The following is a 21,413-nucleotide window of genomic DNA, read 5'->3' as shown; positions in this document are numbered from 1 at the left end:
TCAGAGACTGGGAGAGAAGAAACCAACCGGGAAAAAAGGGTGAGGAGTTCAACAAGGAAACATAAATATTTGATCAAGGCCAGACTGACAGGGGAACAAAGGCCACATAGAGCATCGCCTCCAAAAATGTCTCTTTCCCACAGAGCAGAGAAGGGAGTTGGGTCGGTCTGACTTTCTTTACATACTGTATGTCTATTTGTGCTTTATGCTGAGAGGTGGACCAATGAAACACACCAGAAAACAAAAGCCTTCACAATTTGTACTTAATTTAATGACAGCTACGGTGAGGCAACAATTTAAATGTCAATTCAATCTTTGTAAGGACAAGTAAGCTTTTGAAAAACACATTCATACATTTCAAGTGATGAGGGTACTATCACACGTGAAGTACAGGGTTTGGCAAGTAAAGAAATTCTTGCAAGTGCATTGGGCATTTGTATGGCAGCATATGATGTGAAGGTGTATTGTTATGTGAACTTTCATTTGGAATTATAAAAGCAAATGTGGAAAAGTGCAAAAAAAGAGAGAAAGACTTACAGTAACAAACCAATGCATGATAATGACTAAAATCTATAGTACCTTGTACACGAGACAAACAATTGTCTGCCTTATATCTGTTTGATTCACAAGAAAAAAATAAAAAAGATTTGTTCCAAAAACGCACATTATCACTTTTAGTCCATATCAAAGATCCCATATATGTGAATTAACTGTCAACATGTTAAAGGAGAATTCACATGTTAAAGAAATAGTTCGATATTTTGGGAAATATGATTATTAATTGTCTTGCTGAAAGTTAGATGAAAAGATCGATACCACTCTCATGTCTGGCCGCAGCTGGTTAGCTTACCTGAGCATAAAGACTGAAACAACTAGCTTGACTCTGTCCTGAGGTAACAGAATCTGCTCGCCTGCACCTCTAAAGTTCACTTAACATGTTATGTTTTGTTTTTTCAATCCATTCAAAAAATGAAGTGTAAAAATGACAAGTTGTGGTCTTACGGGGCGTTGCGTGCCAAACTATTTCTTGGCTCAGCCAATGACTTCCTGAAGTCGAAGGTGGTTGCCTGGTAACCTCGCGATAAAGAAAACACTCACACAACTTCATATTGAATGGAAGTCCCAGTGGTATCGTTTTTCTCATATTATTCTTGGAAAGACAGGGTCAAAAAATGTCAAACTACTCTTTTAATTTAGTTGATTTTCAAGTAAGCTGCAATGTAAGTTGCAGCAAATAGTCACTACCTATGTCTACTGCGTCAAAGTCAGATAAATCATGCAAAGGGGCATCTAAGGGTAGCCAAGGGGTTTCAGACGCTAACCATGTAATTGTGCCATCCATGGTTCAAGACTATCCAGGGACATTTGTTGCACATCATCCCTCATCTCTCTCTCCTCTGTCTCAATTAAAGCCAAAAATACCCATAAATACTTTACCTAAAAATAATAATAGATTTCACAAAGAGAACAACCTGGAGAAACACACACACAAAGGAATACAGCTGAAATTATACCTGCTCCTAAGAACAAATTCTTCATTGTCTTGCTGTACAAACAAACATCCAAACTTTGAATCCATGACCTTGCAGAGTTCTGCAGCTGGCTTTATTTTGCAGCACAAAATTTACTTTGGCTGTTAAGATGTGACCCAAGAGCCTAATATTCCCCTATCAAAGGCCTTCAAAATCTATTTTTAATAACTACGACTCAAGACTTTCCAAACACTTGTCCAGCATAAATGAGGCCTCTGAGGCACCTGTCATCACGCTCGACTATTTTCAGTGTATTAACAAAAAACAAACATTGTCTTGGGAGCGGAGTGATTCTGCAGCCAAGAACATGAATTTCATTCTTCTTACTCTCGCTGTGCCTCGAAGCCTGGCATAATGCCGAAGCTGTGCCCCTTTTGTCTCATTTTCTCTACTGGTACTCTGGGACTATATGAGAATGCGGCCTTCCTCTCTGAGCGGGCTATTATTACATGTGCTTCATGTTTTTGCTGCTACTCATCTGACTATTTCCCAATGCAGAAGTCTTTGAAGATGATATCCAGGATCTCCTCTGCTCCGACCCGTCCAGTGATCCGGCCCAGGCTGGTGAGGGCCAACCGGACACCCTCGGCTGCCAGAGCGAGGTCGGTGTCGCGATATCGTTGGTACTGAGCCAGGGCCGCAACACACTGCTGCAGGTGGGCCCTATGACGAGCCTGGGTCAGGGTGGGGGCACCAGACAGAGGGTCGCCACACCTAGAGAGGAAGTCAGAGTACAGGGAAATAAAACACTCATTATTATGTGTTTTTATACTAAAAATCTATGAAAAAAAGCACATGGGTGAAAAAAAAATCTGATTTAAACGATCAATTTGCAGCACAAACATATTGTAGTTTGGTTCCTTTTTTATTTCTGACTTTGGCAACTCTCAAGTCAAATTTATTCATTGAGCACATTTAAAAACATTATGTTCACCAAACTTGCCCAAACGAAGATGAGAAGACTGATACCGCTATTATATCTGCCTGTGTAATATGAAACTTGAGACAGCAGTCGGTTAGCTAAGCATAAAGACTGGAAGCAGGGGGAAACAGCTAACCTGACTCTGCCCAAAAGTAAGAAAAAAAAGCCACCTACCAACATCTCTGAACCTCACTAATTTACACTTTATGGCTTTAGTTTAATCTGTACAAAAACCTAAGCGTATTCCTTTAAGATGTATCCATGCTGATATTAATTTCGGTTCTTATAAAATCATCACACGTCCCACAGAAGAAACAAGAAATTAATCTTTCTCATACATCGTCGCCCTGGCACAACAAAATTTAATATATTATAGGAACTCACAGAGTCTTGATACTGCTGTGTAGCACTGTGAGGAAGTCATGCAGTCCGTCATTAGTGTGGCAGGAGACCAGACAGACAGGAGGGAGTCCAGAGATCTGTCTCAGCTCCCTGTCCAACGTTTTCCTCTGTTCCTCAGGCAGCAGGTCCGTCTTATTCAGCACCAGGAGGCACCTGTCTACAGGAAACGCTGTGATACGTAGAGAAGGGGAATTTTTAATAAGAAATGCCAAAATGATAATGATAAAAACTCTTTTACTGTCCCACTGCACATAATCCTTCAAAATTAAGTTGAAAGTCTCACTAGTAGTCCAGCAGAAGAAGAAGCAGATGAGGTCTAGCTATGATACCTGTCTGACGCTGCTCCTGTGAGGGCAGGACGCTCCTCAGGTGTTCCTCCAGGAAAGCTGCAGCTTGCTGGGCATCAGGGGGGAGGTGAGCACAGTCCACAACCACCAGAGTCAGATCTGCCTGCTCCACCCTGCAGAAAACAAAGCAATTCATTATTAAGACTTATTTTTAATGCAGAATACTTTTTTAATCTTAATCTTTACACTGTAGGCAAACCTAGAACTGAGAGATGCACTAATATCATATCAATATCATGATATAGGCTAGATATAGTCTGTAATCCTATTCAATCTTCCTGTTGTCTGTTGCGTCTCTGAACAGATCAGACATACCTTTTGGCCATAATATACACATTATTGATGTTTTTTTCCCCAGAGTCCATATTGATTCTTCATATCGATCAAGACAAAATGATTTCAAAGGTGGCTGTAAAAGAGTCCAATAAGATTTTCTGGTTACTCAGGTACATTTTCTACTTGATAGCATTTTGCATTATTACAATATAAAGTAAAGTTGTGAGAAATACTGTGTTATTCCACAAAATAAAATTTCTGGTTACTGTAGCAGCTGCAAATGTACGCTGATATGATGCCTCAGGGCAGAAGCGTGGTTCCCTGGTCTCTAATTTTGGTACAAAGCACAAAGCCACTGCTTTGCCTCGGGTCTCACTGTGAGGTAGCAGCAGCAGCAGCGGATGCTTGTACTCGCCACGTCCTTCCTCTAGTGACCTGGGTCACGAGCCTCTGACCTGCTCCCTGCACAGAAAGTTCCCTATAGAAGACAAACTGCCCACGCTTCCTATAGAGCCACCAGGTCACCCAACTAATTTATACAATCCATAAAGGATGAGTATTTGCACTGAAAATTGTATTTGTGCAGTCAGGTTTTCTTTCCATTTGTCTTTCATCTGTTTTTACTAGTTACGAAACAAATCTTAAGAGATTCATGTTTATGTTGTTTTTCAAACGAAAAACAGCAACAAACAAACAGCAACAAACAGCATGTTTTCCCATTGAAAAGGTTTCGTCTTCTACCATTTAACAAATGTTAATGGTAGCAGTTTCAATGTGATTTAAAGCCTAATTACTGTGTCAGATGCTATCCCCCCCTGCCAAGAACACAAGTACTGGGGAAACACTTCATCTTTTTTTGGCATGTAAATTAACATACTGTATAGTGAAACACAAAGTACCCATATGTGATAAAACATGTCATGTCATGTGTACATGCATGTGTATAAAAGTTGATTGAACAGTGTGTGTGTGTGCGAGCGTCCATTGTTCTGTCTGTTAGCCTGTTTGTATATGACAAAATAGTGATGACGACTCCAACAAGTATTACTATTCTTCCTCCGTGTAAACAGTGGAAGCGGCTGTCAGTGAATGGCCATGTCATTTACATCACACTACTTGAGGTAAATACTCTACAACTTCATTGCATAACCTCCTCAGGGTGTTTGTTCCATGTATTTATAACTGTGCAATAGTTATAAATACAATTGTCAGCAATAATATAAACTCAGGAGGTTACACAGACATTACATTAAATTACATATGAACAGGGGAAAGGAATGACTTATTTCTTCCTTTCTTTGTTCAGCAGCAAGTGCAGCATCCATCTCAGGGCTAGTTTGCCTGTCTCACATTATGGACAAATGAGCAGCACATGAGCAGTAAATGTTCTGCTACCTTTCCCGAGCCCGGCGGACCCCCTCTCTCTCCACCACGTCCGGGCTGTCCCTGAGGCCGGCTGTGTCACTCAAGAGGACAGGGAAGCCACCGATGTCCAGTGCTGTCTCCACTACGTCCCTGGTGGTCCCAGCAATGGGAGACACAATGGCTGCAGGTCTCTGGCCTGGATTTAAAAAAGGTTAAAAGTTAAAGGTTAAAGCTAGTGATATTCTATATTTTTCTTCTTCGTCAACAAATTCCATGAAAAGACTGAAACCAACAGTGTGTTTGTCCGTCTTTCAGTACTTTCCAGCTTACCTAACCTGTCTATGGCTCTCAGCCCGAAGCCCATTTGTTCCTAAACTGCTGGGCACCAGTTTTTGAAAATGTTACTCAAACAGGATTAAATAGTACATTTGTTGGGGACTATTTTTAGCAGGAGATTTGGTGCTCTAGTGAATATGTCTCCTGAGGCAACAGTGTGACTCACAAATGTGTTTTAATAGTTTTTGGAAAACGATGGAGGTCGACGGCACAGAGGAATGAGCTCCACTATATTAGCCATTGGCTACACAGACAATACATAGTATTGGATCAATTCATCGTTGGTTCTTATATGAATTTGTTGACAAGAAAAAAAATATGGAAATCACAAAATCAAAAGTGAGCCCAAAGTTGCAGAATTAATCTAAAAAAAAGTCATCATCAAAATAATTTTGTACGTTTTCCTTTGTTTTAATAATTTTCTAAAAGCTGGCGTCAAAATCTCAAAACAGAGAAAAAACAATCCCCCTTCCTCATGTTTTTGTTCTTTTTTTAAAGATTTTCCTATGTTAAATAACTGATTATTCTTTATTTATTCAATCCAAACACCTCATTATTACTTGTCAGTGCACACTGGGTGAGCTCACGTCATTGGGTAGACTTATCAGGAGAGGAAATGATAACAGGATTTTATCTTAAGTTTGACAAATACTCCTGTTATTCCGATAGGAAGCTGTGAGGGGCCCCTGCCAAGCCTTCACTCTGAGTAGTTTATATAAAATGATCCTAAATGATTTCAGGATACAATATTCTAAACAAATATAACTTTACAGCATAAACAACAAGGGTTTTAGGAACTGCCTGGGAGTGAGAAAATTGAGACGCTACAACATTACGTGTGAATTGTGTTAAATATAGAATGTTTACTTCTATATTTACTATATTTATTTACTGTATATACACATGTCATTATTAACTGTCATTGCTTCACTATCAATTGCAAATTATTACTGTGTCTCGAATGCCTGACCAGATTTAAAAGACTAAGATTGTGTTCCTGTGCTATGAAAGTAGATTAAGATAATACGCCTCACATTCTGATTTTTAGATGAAAAGGTTAGAGACTGTAACATTTAAGCAAATAAAATAACTTGTGCTTGTTTTACAAAATAATCAAAGCTTGCAAACTGCTTTTGCTGATGAAGACTGCAAGATGTGGTTGAAAGAAAAAAGCTAATAAATGGACCTTAAGTTAACTTTATCGTGTCAAACCACTATTTCCAAGGTCAAAAATTTCACGCTCAACTTTTGTGATGTTTACGTTTGATTTTAGGGAAACAAGAAAAAACTTCTGCTCAAAATGAAACTTCAGCTATTTTTTAAACAAATTTAAACCAAACCCTGAATGTTGGAGCTGAGGGTCAAAGCGTACAACACTAATCCCCATGACAACTTTCACACTGCCTGATTTCAGAGTCAGACTGCTGCTTGTTTCTAGATTCGTCTTCTCCACAAAATCCTGTCTTGGCAAGGATGTTTGATTTTTTCCCTCACTTTCTGTGCACAGAGCACAGTGTTTGCATTTTAATGAATGCACATTTCAAAACATTTTTTAAATCATGCTGCTTATTCATGACTGATTCTACCTTCTTCTCCTTCGTGACTGACAGCAGCATGATTCAACACTTAAGTCCTTAAGTCTGCATTTAGAAGATAGTATGTCACGTTCTAATCTTAATCCCTTCATGGAGTGTGTGTGTGGGTTTTCTTGGTTCTCTTACAGAGTGTGTTCAGGAGGCTACTTTTCCCTGCATTAGTAGCTCCAGCGATGACCACCTGGACTCCGCTGCGTAGCCGCTCGCCCCTCCTCTCATCTTTTAGGTGTCGCTCCATCTCTGTTTGCAGATCATACAATGAACCGTCCACTGTGGCGGTGACAGGGAGAGAGAGACAGAGGAGGGAAAAGGACGTGACGAAGGTTTCATGTTTAACTTCACTTTCGTGACCTTGTAAAAGGAATTTTTGTCCTTTGAAGGAAAAAAGACCCTGTCCTCCGGTGTCTGACATCTTTTGTCTGGACGAAAAATAGGTCATGGCCTGTCTCTTTCCGCATATGACAGACGGGGAAAGGTTCTTTTTTTTTTTTACAATATGATGCTTCAACAATTCAGTGCATTCATAAAGTATTCAGACCTCGTCACTTTTTTCCAAATTTTGTTATGTTGCAGCCTTTCGCTAAAATAGTTTAAATTCATTTTTTCCACTCATCAAATCTACACTTAAAACAAAGTGATGACAGAATTTTAGAAATTTGGGCAAATTTATTCAGTCAATTCAATTTTTATTTCAAACATGTTAAAAGAAAAAATATATATAATTAAGAAAACAAGACAAACAAAATCATCAGCAAACAAAGAAATTCATTAAATTCAAATTAAATACTTTTCTAGTCCTTTTTTTGCCTTAACAATAAACTTTTATGATTAGTATGTGTCCATGATATCCATCTCTATCAAATCAAACAAAAAACAAAAATATTATATAAAAAAGGAAAAACTGAAATATCACATTGACATAAGGATTCAGACCCTTTACTCAGTACTTAATTGAAGCACCTTTGGCAGTGATTACAGCATCAAGTCTTCTTGGGTATGACGCAACAAGCTTTGCACACCTGGATTTGGGGATTTTCTGCCTTTCTGCAGATCCTCTCAATCTCTGTCAGGTTGGATGGGGACCATCGATCGACAGCCATTTTCAGGTCTCTCCAGAGATGTTTGATTGGGTTCAAGTCAGGGCTGTGGCTGGGTCACTCAAGGACATTCACTCCTGCGTTGTCTTGGCTGTGTGCTTAGGGTCATTGTCCAGTTGGAAGGTGAACTTTCGGCCCAGTCTGAGGTCCCGAACACTCCCGGACCAGGTTTTCATTAAGGATATCTCTGTACTTTGCTCCGTTCAGCTTTCCCTCCACCCTGACCAGTCCCCTAGTCCCTGCCGCTGAAAAACACCCCCACAGCATGATGCTGCCACCACCATGTTTCACCGTTAGGATGGTATTGGGCAGGTGATGAGCGCTGCCTGGTTTCCTCCAGACATGATACTTAGAATTGAGGCCAAACAGTTCAATCTTGGTGTCATCAGACCAGAGAATCTTGTTTCTCACAGTCTGAGAGTCCTTTGGGTGATTTTTCGCAAACTCCAAGCAGGTTTTCCTGTCTCTTTCATTGAGGAGAGGATTCCGTCTGGCCACTCTGCCGTAAAGCCCAGATCGGTGGAGTGTTGCAGTGATGGTTGTCCTTCTAGACGTTTCTCCCATCTCCACACAGGATCTCTGGAGCTCAGCCAGAGTGACCATTGGGTTCTTGGTCACCTCTTTTACCAAGGCCCTTCATCCCTGATTGCTCAGTTTGGCCTGGCGGCCAGTTCTAGGAAGAGTCCTGGCTGTTCCAAACTTCTTCCATATAAGAATTATGGAGGCCACTGTGCTGTTGGGAACCGTCAATGCAGCAGAATTTTTTGTAGCCTTCCTCAGATCTGTGTCTCAACGCAATCCTGCTTCTAAGCTCTGCAGGCAGTTCCTTCGACCTCATGGTTTGGTTTTTGCTCTGATATGCATTGTCAGCTGTGAGACCTTATATAGACAGGTGTGTGCATTTCCAAATCATGTCCAATCAATTGAATTTACCACAAGTGGACTCCAATCAAGGTGCAGAAACATCTCCTTTTTAATTAATTTGCCAAAATGTTTTAAATTTTGTTTTCACTTTGTCATTATAGGGTATTGAGTGTAGACTGATAAGGGCAAAAAATGAATTTAAACAACTGCATAAGACTGCGACATAACAAAATGTGAAAAAAGCGAAGGGGTCTGAATACTGTCTGAATGCACTGTACATCATTTTTCTTAGAGTGAAAAATGTTAATTTCTGGTGAACCTGAATCGAGCACATTAATACACCCAACTTGAGATAACTTGTCCTGTCATTATCTGTATGTTTGCAGGTGGCGATGGAAAGTATTTATGCCAGCTTTTCTATTTTTGGAAACAGGTCTATTATTTATTTGCAGCTTGCCTCCGAGGCGTGAGCCAACATTCCATGCCACCAAAACAAACAAATAGTTCCCAGGGTTTATTGTGTCGGAACTTCACAACATCTGAGGCTTCTAAAGAGCTCTGCCAGTGCCAGACAGCAGGCGACAGACTCAAGGGGGACATCCCTCGCACATACATACACACACACACACACACTCACCTTCGCATGCACTGTGAGAATGGGAAACCTGTGCATAGAAAGCACAGTTGGGCTGCAGACGGTGCTACTGATAGTACTATTCCTGTGAGTGACATGGCAGGTTGGCTTTGAAGGCAAGACGAATGCCTCTACTGTCCCCCTGGCCTTCTCTCCACACTTCCTAAAAGGAAATTGTTTTTTAAGCAGTTTGATGTCTATGGCTTCTCCCTACACTGCAGCAAACGCGCACGATGGCCAGTTGAAGATCCAAACAGGAAAGCCAGCCTGACTCCTCTCTCCTTAGAAAGAAACAGAACCCCACACCTCCCTCTGAAGCCCCAAGAATGACTGTGCTGTGATTTTTTTTTTTTTGCATTCATACCTTGGTTTAAGATCCCATCCTCAATGAGCTCATCCTCACTGAAGTCTATGAAGGCCTCCACATGGGCGAGACACTGTGAGACAGCGCAAAACAGAACGGAGAGAAGGGAAGAGGATGAAATGCAGGTTTTACTTAAACCAGTTAACTAACATACTGAAATCAATCTTAAAATAAATACCCACATGCCTATATGTATATTAAAAGCATTGTTAGTCACTAAAATTGTTCCTCCTCTCCATTTCAACCACAAACAGATCTGTTCAGTCTCACTGTAAGACATGGGAGACGAGAAGCCACAGTCCTTGCTCCGTGCAAAAATGCATTCTTAAGTTCAGCCGAAGCTAACGTGAGGCTGCAGCAGTCTGACTTAGACATATTTTGTAAGATACCCATTTAAAAGTTACTTATCTTTTCAGTGTGAAATTCCCTGTTCATGCTTCAACAGACAGTGTTCCCTGCTGAGCCATGGCGCAGAGATTGTAACACAAAAAGGAAAAAAGTTCTAAAAACACTGTTACTATGGAAGATACCCTCTTGATTTGTCGAACCCAGACTGCTAAAGCCTCATACTCGCTTCAGTGCGACTTGCATCAAAATGCATTTTTTAAAATTGTTCTCTAGTGATACTGTCAAGTTTATTTGTATGTTGAAATGTTAAAAGGTGAGTAGCACAGAAAATGCCAGCGACAGTAAACAGGCAGTATATCTTGCTGCTGCCGTAGCTGGTTCAACCATGGGCATATTACCATGTTGCTGGTGATACTTGTGCATAATAAAAATGAAGGCTACTGTAACGAATTCATTGAACGTTCAAAACATGAACCAGTCAGGACACAAAACACAAGTCTTTATTTATCTGGAGCAAAAAAGCACCACACCTAGCAGCACCCTCTAGCGCGGGTCAACTAGAAATTCATCCTTGTGGTTGTATGCCTCCACCAACCGGTAAAGTTGCAGTTTACATCCATGTCTGTCCAGACCCATATAATATTTGAAGTGAAGACTTTGAAGGAATTAAACAAAAGGTATTAAGTGTATTTTGCTTGTATGTGTTCGCATGCTTGGTCAATAAAGCTGATTCTGATAGAGCACAAAGTTGCAGCCATGACAGTAGACAAAGCTTCAGATATGCATGTTGCTGCAAAGAAGCTACAAATTCTAAAACGTGGACACTTCACACGCATCTTTCACCTGGCAGCACAGAGGAAGATCTATACGATCACCACAGTTTCAAGGCGTGAACCCAAGATTAGTGTCACCAATTCAGTATCTGACCAAAAGTGAAATATGGTCACAATCTCTCCTTCTGTGCCTGAGTTATGGCATTGAATAATGGCGAGAAAAGTGTTTTTGCAGAACAATATGATGTCACAGTGAAGTTGACCTTTGACCTTTTGGGTATAAAATGTCATCACTTCTTGATTTTATCCTATTAGACAGCACATGATTTCTTGAGTTATGGTCAAAAACCATCATATCAGTTGATCCTTGAGTCCAAGTGGATATCTGTGCCAAATTTAAAGAAATTCCCTCAAGGCGTCCCTGAGATATCGCATTCACAAGGATGGGACAGACTGACAGACAGACAAACAACTGGAAAACATAATGCCTCTGACCATGGCTATTGCCAGCACGGAGGCATAAAAAATAACATTTTCAGTATTCTTTTCTGCTTTTATTCTGTTTTTTTAAATAGTGTTCAACTATAAATGTATACAGTGTGTCTATCTGGTGTATATAAATACTACTTCCTCTGACCTTCTTCCATTTACATCATTGCCACACTTTTGAAATTCACTTTAACTTCAGAGTTCAGGAGAAGAAAAGCTATTGTATTTCCACCACATCACCGATCAGTATCTTGATTGACACTGCAGAACATAAACACAATAGTAGTATAGCTGCACGAAAACAGGAAGCATGAAATCCCCATACTTTAATCCATTCACAAAAGTGGGAAGCCAACAGTTAAAAAAGCTGCATTGTTTAGGTGTCAAATCAGGGTATGACCCAAAGCATCATGCAGATGGTATACTTCTGATTAACTGGATTCCAAGAAAGCTTCGTCCAAAATAAAAGCACCTTTTAATTGCTTCCAGGAATCTTCCTAAAAGAGCTGTAGACAAGCAGCTCAACAAAGTTTCTCAAGGGAGAACACCTGGACTTGTTGGTCAGACCTGGTGCCAAAGTATCGCTGGTCATTCTCCAAAACATACCACAGAAAAGGAGGGTTTGGCTCGCAGCCATGAAGCGTTCATCTGTGTTCAGTGACCTGCTGTTCTGACCTGCCATAACATGGTGTGAAAAAAGAACTCAGAAATAAGCCAGACCACATATACCACCATATCATTGTAATAAGCGCCTGTAGCTTATTATCTGGAAGTCTCATTAATAATTGTGAGACTGTATGCAAACAACTTGCATGCAAAAAACTTAACACAAAATACAAACGTGACCTTGGATAGCTGCAACACTGAAAAAAGTTGCTATGTTCTCTCCCAGAGAAGTTCAAGCTCAACTGCAAGAAGTTTCTGAACTTCTTTGACAGCTTGCTCAAGTATCAGGTGGTGCGAAAAGAAGCCTATGTCCTGGTCAGATCACTAACTTTCAACAACAGTCACTAACCCCTGTACTCAACTATTGTACAGTAATGTGAATTTTACAGTTGAACTGATTCTTCCTCCACTCTAATATATCTTATCTTCAAGAGTGGATCAGCTTTCATATAACTATTTATATATGCGGTATACAGGATACTGTTTAGATAAGAAAGACAATACTGCTGCATAGAATATATTCATGTCTTGTTTGTGTGCCAGTCTTGAGTGACAGACGAACAACAGCTGTACTTGGCATTACGCTGTTTAATCCTTCCAAACAATGCTAAGCCAGCTGTTCAGAAGAAACAACATTGAATGGGTGTCACTTGAGTGATGGTGGAACTGTGCATGAGTTGCTTTCCTCAGGAAAGTCCAAATTAACAAGGTCACTGACTCTCAGTAGCTTTGACCGTGATTCTGATGCCAGGACGGAGCAGAATACACAGAACACCTAGTTCTGTGTAATCATCACAAAGCTTTTTGACAGAGAGTCAGAGTGCTGACCAGAGGAAGTGTTGAGGTCATTGACCTCATCCTTTCAGCCACATCAGTTATCACATAATAGTAAAAACAACAACAACGACATATAAACTGTATTAACAAATCGAAACAATGTGGTCCTTCAGTAGATCAACACTAATAAGAATCAGATATTATGGTCGTACAAAACTGTGCTCTTATCTGCTGGGAAATATACTATTTTTATTCAAGTTTACTGGAATTATATGATAAATTATATATTTTAAAAAAGACTTGAATTAGTTTCAAACTAGGAATAATGGCAGTGGTAGTAACACCATAATGTGTTTGAAATTATATATAAAAGTATATTGATAATATTGGCAATTGATAATGATATATTAGTATACCTGCAAGAATAAGTATCAGTATTTTAGAAAACCGGACAGGTTTCTCTATGTGAAGTGACATTATGTCCAATTTATTCCTTTTCTTCCTTCGAATGTGTTTGGTGTGTTGTGTGTTTCCAGTGCTAAATAGGATGCAAGATAAATATCTTTATTAGAGAGATGACAAGAAACGGTTCCCAGCCAGACTTAAACCAGGGACTCTGCAGTTCATGGTTGACATCTTGACCCCTAAATCACAGGAGCACCCCATAAAATGGATCATAAAAATTAATATTGGGATTCTAAGTATTAAAAAGACAAACACAATGGGTAGGTACAACAGCCAAATGAAAACAGGAAGCCTCCAATTCCTATTAGTTAATCCATCAACGGTGTGCTGCAAAAGCCATTGCGAGATACCAAAGAAAAACAACAGACAGCATTGTTTTGGGTGTGAAACTACTGAGGCCCAACCTACAGCACAGTACAGACGGGCTTTTTCCCGTCACTGTAAATAACACTGTTTCCAGAGAAATGTTAGACATCATGAACATGGACAATGTGTCTCCAAGGAGAAGGAGGAGTTTAGCTTGTTTCTGCTGTCAAGACAAAACACAAAGACGGTTGCTACCTGTTCACCTGAGATATGACTCAAAGACCATATCTAGTAGATTATGAGTCAAGACCAGGTCCAAAGGTGGTCAAGATGAGTTTAAATCCAGAGCAAAGTCTGATTCCAAAAGGCAAAATGTACATTTTTGTGACTAGAAGTGTCTGAGAAGCAGAAATGTAACATCCAACTAATCACAGTTTCTACAGTAGAGACAAAACCACATAAATGTTCAAAAGGCTGGGGAAAAATCGCACACCAAACATCAATAAAACATATTTTTTGCATCATATAGAAAAATTAAAAAAAGAAAGTCAGTTCCATATTGTAGCATCAGAGACCACGCCAAAACCACAATGTCAGAAAAGCGCTCAAAACCTGATTTGAAGCCGGACTCTTGCAGTACACATGCAGTACTACACTTTTTTACCTTTAAGCTCACAGCTCCGAGTCTAATGAAAGCATCTATCTGTTTGCATGTCTACTATCTGTTTATTATGGAGAAAACCACTGTGTACACCACCAGTATCTACAGGACAACCTACCCGTTTCAGTTTGTGAGTCCAGTCCTGATAGAGGCGTCCCAGTTCTCCTGACATCTGCCGGAGAGCCTGCCTCCTCTGGGCCTCTGTCTCAGCATGAATCAGATCCCCAAGCCCCTCAACCTTCAAGGAGCATTATTATAAATAAGAACCAGTACAAAAGAAACACTTTTATATTGCAATATCTATCTTTATAAAGCTCCTCCAAACGTGTTATTTACAGAACCAGTTATATGGCTTTATAAGCATGTGATGCTGCTGTGTGTACGATTTATGGTGCTCATTAGACTGTTTTTATGTTCTTGACAAGAAAAATTATTTTTAGGGGCAGTAAAGTTTATCGTATCTCATATCTTACTGGGATAAGACATTAGCTTCTTCTCTCAGGAAGAATTTTGCTTCCTTGTTCTGATTTTACAAAACATTTTGATCATTTTCAGGGGCAATTCTGTTATACTGTAAAAATTAAAATGTAAAAATACATTTGCATTGCCGACTGATAAATAAAAACTCAATTTATAATGCTAAAATTTACTTTAAATCATGATATCACGTCATACACAGTAGACAGACAATCCTGAACAGACCTGTATTACTGTTTGTGGCTGCATACTCGGCTGCTCATTGGTGAAAAAAACAGAACAAACACCATTTCTCTCAGCCAGAATTTACCATCTTGGGGGACCCACAGCTGCATTTATGCAGAAATTTTTGACAACCCAATGAAAGAAATGTACAAAGGGCAAAATATATTAAAAAAATTCAATGTTGACATTATATGACCTTGAAATCCCTGTTCATATCTTAACTTGTTTTTTCCATATTTGTCCTGTATAATTAATCAAAAATATGATACAAATCTGCAGAGATTTGTTTGTACATGCTCTTCTTGACCTACCTCTGTCAGGCCAAGCTTCCCTGCTTGAAAGGCCCTCCGCGTGAACTCTCCAGCTTCAGCAGGCCTCATGCCAGGCACGCTTCCTGAGAAACAAACACACACACAGCATACAAACATGAAAAAATGTATGAGTCGGGTGGTTGGTATGCATCATGCACACAATACACACACACACACACACACACACACACACACACACACACACACACACACACACACACACACACACACACACAAACCAGAGAGGATCAAACACAGAGTCAATGTGTCACTCAGGGTTCAACAGACAACTGTGCAGGTTAAAGAAGTTATATTTTCATTGTTTTCACAACAGTTTTCTCCTCCTCATCTGGAGGAGACAACAGTAAGCACAAAACCATTTGGCCAAATAAGATCACAATCTGTTTACTGGAGCAAAATATTCTGTTTAACAAGCTACTGACTAGTTATCATCTTTCCAGAAGTGTGGCTACCTTTTATTCAGTTTTAAAAATCAAGAATTATTCAAAAATGTCTTATAAATGCACTGTACTATTTTCTTATCTCACTATTCATGATTAATGATAACCTTATATTAACTGGTGATAACCTTGAACTGTGAACCATTTCAGATTTATACAATACTGCCCTCTAGAAGGCCAATTTGAGAACTGCAGTATAACATGTATTTGTTGGTCACGGTGGGATTGACATGCCTGCCAAGGCCCATATTATAAGTATCTTTGAAATAGGAATATGTGTGTCAGTTTTTCCTTTTAAGTCACACTGATGGACAGTCACATAACTCGACCACATACTGTGTTTAGAATATTTATGCAGGCTTAAAGCTTGAGGAGTCGAGGCTGTGAATAGAATCAAATAGAATGGGCACAAACATTGAGAAAAATGTTAAAACATTGACTGTACATCACATGGTGCCGTATGTGTGTTATATTGCATTATATCAAGTTGTATAACACATAATTATCATATTCATAATGACAACTGGATGTTACCCAGAGCCTGTAAGACAGCAGTAATGACAGCGGGGCCGCCGTGGATGTGGAACTCTACGCTGTCCTCTCCCGTGAAACTGTGAGGAGCTGATGACAAGAACACAAGAGAAACAACAGGACGAATGTTCTTTAGTCATTTAAATATGTAGAAGGAGCAAAATCCAAGAAATACTTTCATGTTTACAAGCTGAAGACATAATACTGTGATGACATAAAACACATCAGCTTTGGCTTATCGGGCTTCAACAGGCAGCGAAAGATGATTGATCTAAATATTCTTAACATGGGAGACGGAAATTAACATCAATATACAGCAAGCATGCTGTTCTGGCATCACCTTACACCAAAGGATTCTAAATACTACTGAAAAAATTAGTTCATTAATCGATAAACTGATTAAAAGAAGATTAGAAAAAGCAATTCTGATAATCAATAATCCTTTTGATTGTTTATCATGCAAAAATGCCAAACATTCATTATTTCCAGTTGATCAGATATGAGGATTTGCAGTTTATTATGTTAAATTTGATTTGTGTTTTGAAATGCTGTTTTGACAAAACAAACAGAAAGTCCCAAAAAGTCACCTTGGTCTCCTAGAACTTCTAATTCTTCACTATTTTTTGACATTTTATAAACCAAACAATGAATCATAAAAAAAACCCAAAACCACTGGTTAATTGATAATGAAATGATAGTTGCTCACTCACTCACTCACTCACTCAGGCACTCAGGCACTCAGTGCCGTCTTGCAAGATGGTTTGTATTTTTTCTAAGTACTTAGGGTATGGTATGTTACTTTTACATCAGTATGGCATAAAAATCCACTCGCATAGACTTGAAAGTGCTTGAATATCCATGTATATCCTTAACACATGGAGATATAATGTAACACAAATTTTGATATGAGAAAAAGTCACTTAAAACACTCTATTCATCAGCATTATCCTATATTGTACTGTACTCTCATCCATCCACCATCCATCCATCCTTAAAAAAGCACAGATAAAAGGTGAAGAGATGAAATGTGTGTGTGGTCCAAGTGAGCACACCTGGGAACCAGAGGACAAGTCCTCGATCCAGCACTTCTTTGGATCGGGGATCTGTGATGCTCCGTAACAGGGCGGTGCGAGGAGAAGGCAGGCTACGTGTTAGCCCGGCCATGCACCTGAGGGCTGTAACTGAGGCGGGACCACTGACCCGTACCACGGCCACCCCACACCTGCCATGGCCTGATGACAAGGCAAAGATGGTTTCAGCATCCACCAGTCCAGCTGGGACTCCATCACAGGTGCCCAGGTGTCTGCTGAATGGATTTCCTCTGCTGGGGAAAAGAAAATGGTGAGACACAATGTAACCTCTAATTATATATTAGATTATTTAAGTCTAATATAGGGTCTAATATGTGGGTTACTTATCTATATAGGCATGCTATAAGTTGTATTATATAAAGACAATCCTTATATTATAGAGCCCTGAAACTGACAAAGGGAAGTGAAGGTTATCAAATCAAAAATATAGTAGGGTATGTCAACAAATAATACTGTTAGAATAAAAAATCAAGTGTATTACGATATATAAACCTTTATATTTACATTGAGAAAAAAGGGGAAAAATAAATTATTAAATATGTGCCAAGACCAAAATCACAGGAAAACTATGGAGTTGAAAATAATTTAATAAAATTTGTTGGTGGTAAAAAGGAAAATATAAAAAGCTTTTCTCATTTTATAACAAACTGAAGTTTAAAGAAAAGTATAAAGATATTTCTTCTTACATCCCATTTGTATTATTTAACTAACAGTATTATTTATTGATGTGTTTCGTCATGTTTTTGATTGATCTGATGATCTTTTACCGCCTTTTGTCTGTTTTGGGGTGCCATATGTACTGAAACATACATGAAATCACCTTTGAAACAAGCTAAATGGCAATATTTCATTTCTACAGTGTTCGTATTTCTGTATTAATCTACTACCAGCCGTGGAAAGTAACCAAGTACATTTACTCAAGTACTGTACTTAAGCACAATTTCAGTGAACTACATTTCAGAGGGAAATATTGTACTTTCTACTCCACTACATTTATTTGACAGCTTGAGTTATTTTTCAGATGAAGATTTGACACAATGGATAATATAACAAGCTTTTAAAATACAACACATTGTTAAAGATGAGACCAGTGGTGTCCAACCTTTTTGGCTTTAGACATCTTACAAAAAGCCGTAGTCGGGGTCACATTTCAGATGTCTATGAGTTGTTAACAGCTCCACTAAATAGTGATTTTTCCCTCTAAACTTCTCACATAGTTTCATTTCAATAAATGTTCAAATGATCCAATATTTCCCCAAAAATCAAAGATTAAAGAAAAAGTCCAAAAACTGAAAAGAGATTTGTGTATCAGAACTTCATTTTTTCATCTTTTCTCTCCGATTAATCATCTCATGACCCCTCAGATTTATCTGGTGACCCTTTAGAGGGGCCCGACCTCTAGGTTGGGAACCACTGGACTAAACTAGATAACTGTAGGTTATATAAAGTAGTTCAAACAAGCTCCATTTCCAGCAGCTACAACAGTAACATGCTGCTCTAACACTGATGCTTCAGTATTAATAATATAATGATGTCATATGTTATAATATATCAGTCAGAGGGACGAAATTAGTACTTCTACTTTAATACTTCAAGTACACTTTGCTGGTAAAACAGGTACTTTTACTTCAGTATGATTTTTCATACTGGACCTTTACTTGTAAGTGAGTATTTTTACATTGTTGTGTTGGTACTTTTACTTAAGTAATGGTTCTGAGTACTTCTTCCACCACTGTCTACTACAATGAAAACGACAAAAGGGGCAGTTTCAGAAATAGTGATTAGAAAACAGATATTTAGCAACAAACCTTGTCCTAAGTGTGTGGACAGCAGCTCTCCATATCCCACGATAAATGGACGGCAGTGGCAGCATAATATAAGATACTAATGATACTAAAACCAAACGTTTAATGTACTCGCTGCTTCACGTGTGGTTGATTTCAGGGACTGACATTGCAAAAATATGCCCTGTCCTTGACAAAATCATTATGTTTACAATTCCCCCCTGTAAGCTGATGTCAGAATAACGTTTAAATGTAACGTTAGCTGATAAAAAGAGACAGTTATTCATCAGCAACTGTCTCTAAGAGACTAACAAACCCATGTTGACAGCTCCTACCGTTTACATTTACCACGGTGAGGCTGTTGCTCCCCCTGTTGATTGTCATTGGTTAACGGTTTCCACAACAGCGGCAGTCTCTGCAGTCCTATTTGTTCACGGACCTGTCAATCAACAGTAAGTCCCGCCCACTGTGCGCCGTTGAATTCGGTCCGTGTAGCTCCCGTTGCCCTTCATGACACTTACGTCACTGACCGCTAAATAAATAGTAATTTTGATAGATAAATAGATCACAGTGCATGTAGAAACGTGTACTTATACATTGACTAACTACAAACAGAAAATGCGTACCCACCGCACACATCTTGAATTTATTTTCTTTTTGCTTGTTGTTTATTTGATTAATATTTTCATTTTTTATTCTAACCTTTTTGTACTATGATTGTTTATTTCTTTACTTTATATCAGTCTGAATGATTTCCACACTAACGCACCATGTATCTAGGTGGTAAAGGATGTTATTTGTGGTATAATCTATCTCATTGGTTTGTGGTTCCTCCATAGGAAGGTGCAGATCAGTCCAGTTGTAAAATGCAATACAATGCAGAACAAACATAAGTCTGGTTCTTCCTTAACATGTTCATTTTATTTTCAAATAGATTAAAAGTAGAGAAGTGGGGGAAACCCTGTAACAGATCATGAAAAATGCCCATCTCTCTGCAGAAACAGAGATGACTAGTTGTGGTGCTTTCTGCAAAACAGAAATACCAGTAAGGAACAAATCAATTTAGATTAAAGAATGAGTAATTTAGAGCAAAAAACAAAAGGGCAGACAATGGTGTTTCTTTAAAGACAAAATGCCAATATAAATACAACAAATCAGTGTCAATAAATTGTTTATTTAATAAATTGGTTATTCTTTAGCTTTCTTGTTATTTGAATCTTGTTATCAGTTTAAAATGAGGGATGTTTCTGATGTTTTGTCCATTCAGTTCATATCAATGAGGGAAGACTAAGTATTAGAAACACATTTCAGTATAACCACAAACTACAGCTTCCAAAAGGGCCATAAAAACAAAATCAACATCTTTCTAAAACAGTTTAAACTAAAACTAATCATTATACCTGCCATTATCTACAGTATTGCATGACTGTTGTACTAGTCTGCCTTACTTTGGATTATGTGTCCCTAATAAAGTGGATTGTGTGCATTAATTGATCATTTTTTCAAACAACACTGTCACCATGTTAACTTTTACAAAGTTAAATTGTCACTCAATGTTTTGCTTTGTGTTGCTTAGAATATGTTTTTTGTGCTTTGTAAATTATTGGTGTTGTGGTCTGTGGTCCGTCGTGGCCTACATAGAGTATATCATGCATATCGCTGAATATAAATACAGAGTATAGGCTACATGTGCGTTGGCGTGTGTGCCCCACTGCAGATCCTTGCAGCTGTCAGCCCAGAGGGTGGTGAGTAAGCAGAATTTCTGCTCTCAGACGGGGTACTTCTGAGCGCTGAGCCATACGTGGGGGAGGGCTGCTTGCCTGCCAGCCTGCCTGGATGGCTGCACAGTGAAACACGGCATCCAGGGGGGCTGGCCAAGGAGATGGATTGTGTACACGCTGAAGAGGCACGGTCTGAGGCCCGGGGAGCAATCTTTAACCTGGGATCTCAATAATTTATAGTCTGCATTGTGTGGTAACAAAGCATGACAGCTGCCACCTCACAGCTGTTGAACAACATCAATGCACAAACGTCTTTGTCTCTTCTGACCAAAAAGACTATTAATTAGCAAATAGACTGTTTAATAAAACCATGGAAAAGATGGTAAACACACACACACACACACACACACACACACACACACACACACACACACACATTGTTTAAAATAGGACAAGCAGGACTATTTATGAGAGACATACACATTTGCCTGTAGTAGATCATATGACGGAGTCTGCATCTTAACTGTAAACAGTGTTTGCTTTGAAGGATGTGAGTTTGCTTAAGGTGTAGGCTTACCTTGTCTTAAGTCCAC

The 21,413-nt window shown here is 39.1% G+C and overlaps 1 protein-coding gene across 2 annotated transcripts; it reads right to left on the bottom strand.

Annotated features, from left to right (window-relative positions):
- Nucleotides 1–249: 249 nt before the first annotated feature.
- Nucleotides 250–19,462, bottom strand: gtpbp3 (GTP binding protein 3, mitochondrial). Of its 2 annotated transcripts, none has more exons than XM_042417773.1 (11): nucleotides 19,124–19,462; nucleotides 17,277–17,548; nucleotides 16,228–16,314; nucleotides 15,233–15,315; nucleotides 14,338–14,457; nucleotides 9,735–9,807; nucleotides 6,902–7,045; nucleotides 4,875–5,040; nucleotides 3,186–3,316; nucleotides 2,839–3,025; nucleotides 250–2,246 (listed from the first exon to the last, which is right to left on the bottom strand). In XM_042417773.1, the coding sequence occupies exons 1-11, from the start codon at nucleotides 19,186–19,188 to the stop codon at nucleotides 2,015–2,017; spliced, it is 1,560 nt and encodes a 519-aa protein (XP_042273707.1). In that variant the 5' UTR covers nucleotides 19,189–19,462; the 3' UTR covers nucleotides 250–2,014. The 2 variants fall into 2 exon arrangements, with proteins under 2 accessions (XP_042273707.1, XP_042273709.1); XM_042417775.1 differs by having other exon boundaries at nucleotides 17,277–17,545.
- Nucleotides 19,463–21,413: the final 1,951 nt, after the last annotated feature.

Source organism: Thunnus maccoyii, chromosome 7 (assembly GCF_910596095.1).
Source record: "Thunnus maccoyii chromosome 7, fThuMac1.1, whole genome shotgun sequence".
Classification (NCBI taxonomy): domain Eukaryota; kingdom Metazoa; phylum Chordata; class Actinopteri; order Scombriformes; family Scombridae; genus Thunnus; species Thunnus maccoyii.
This window is presented reverse-complemented; position numbering and strand designations above follow the sequence as displayed.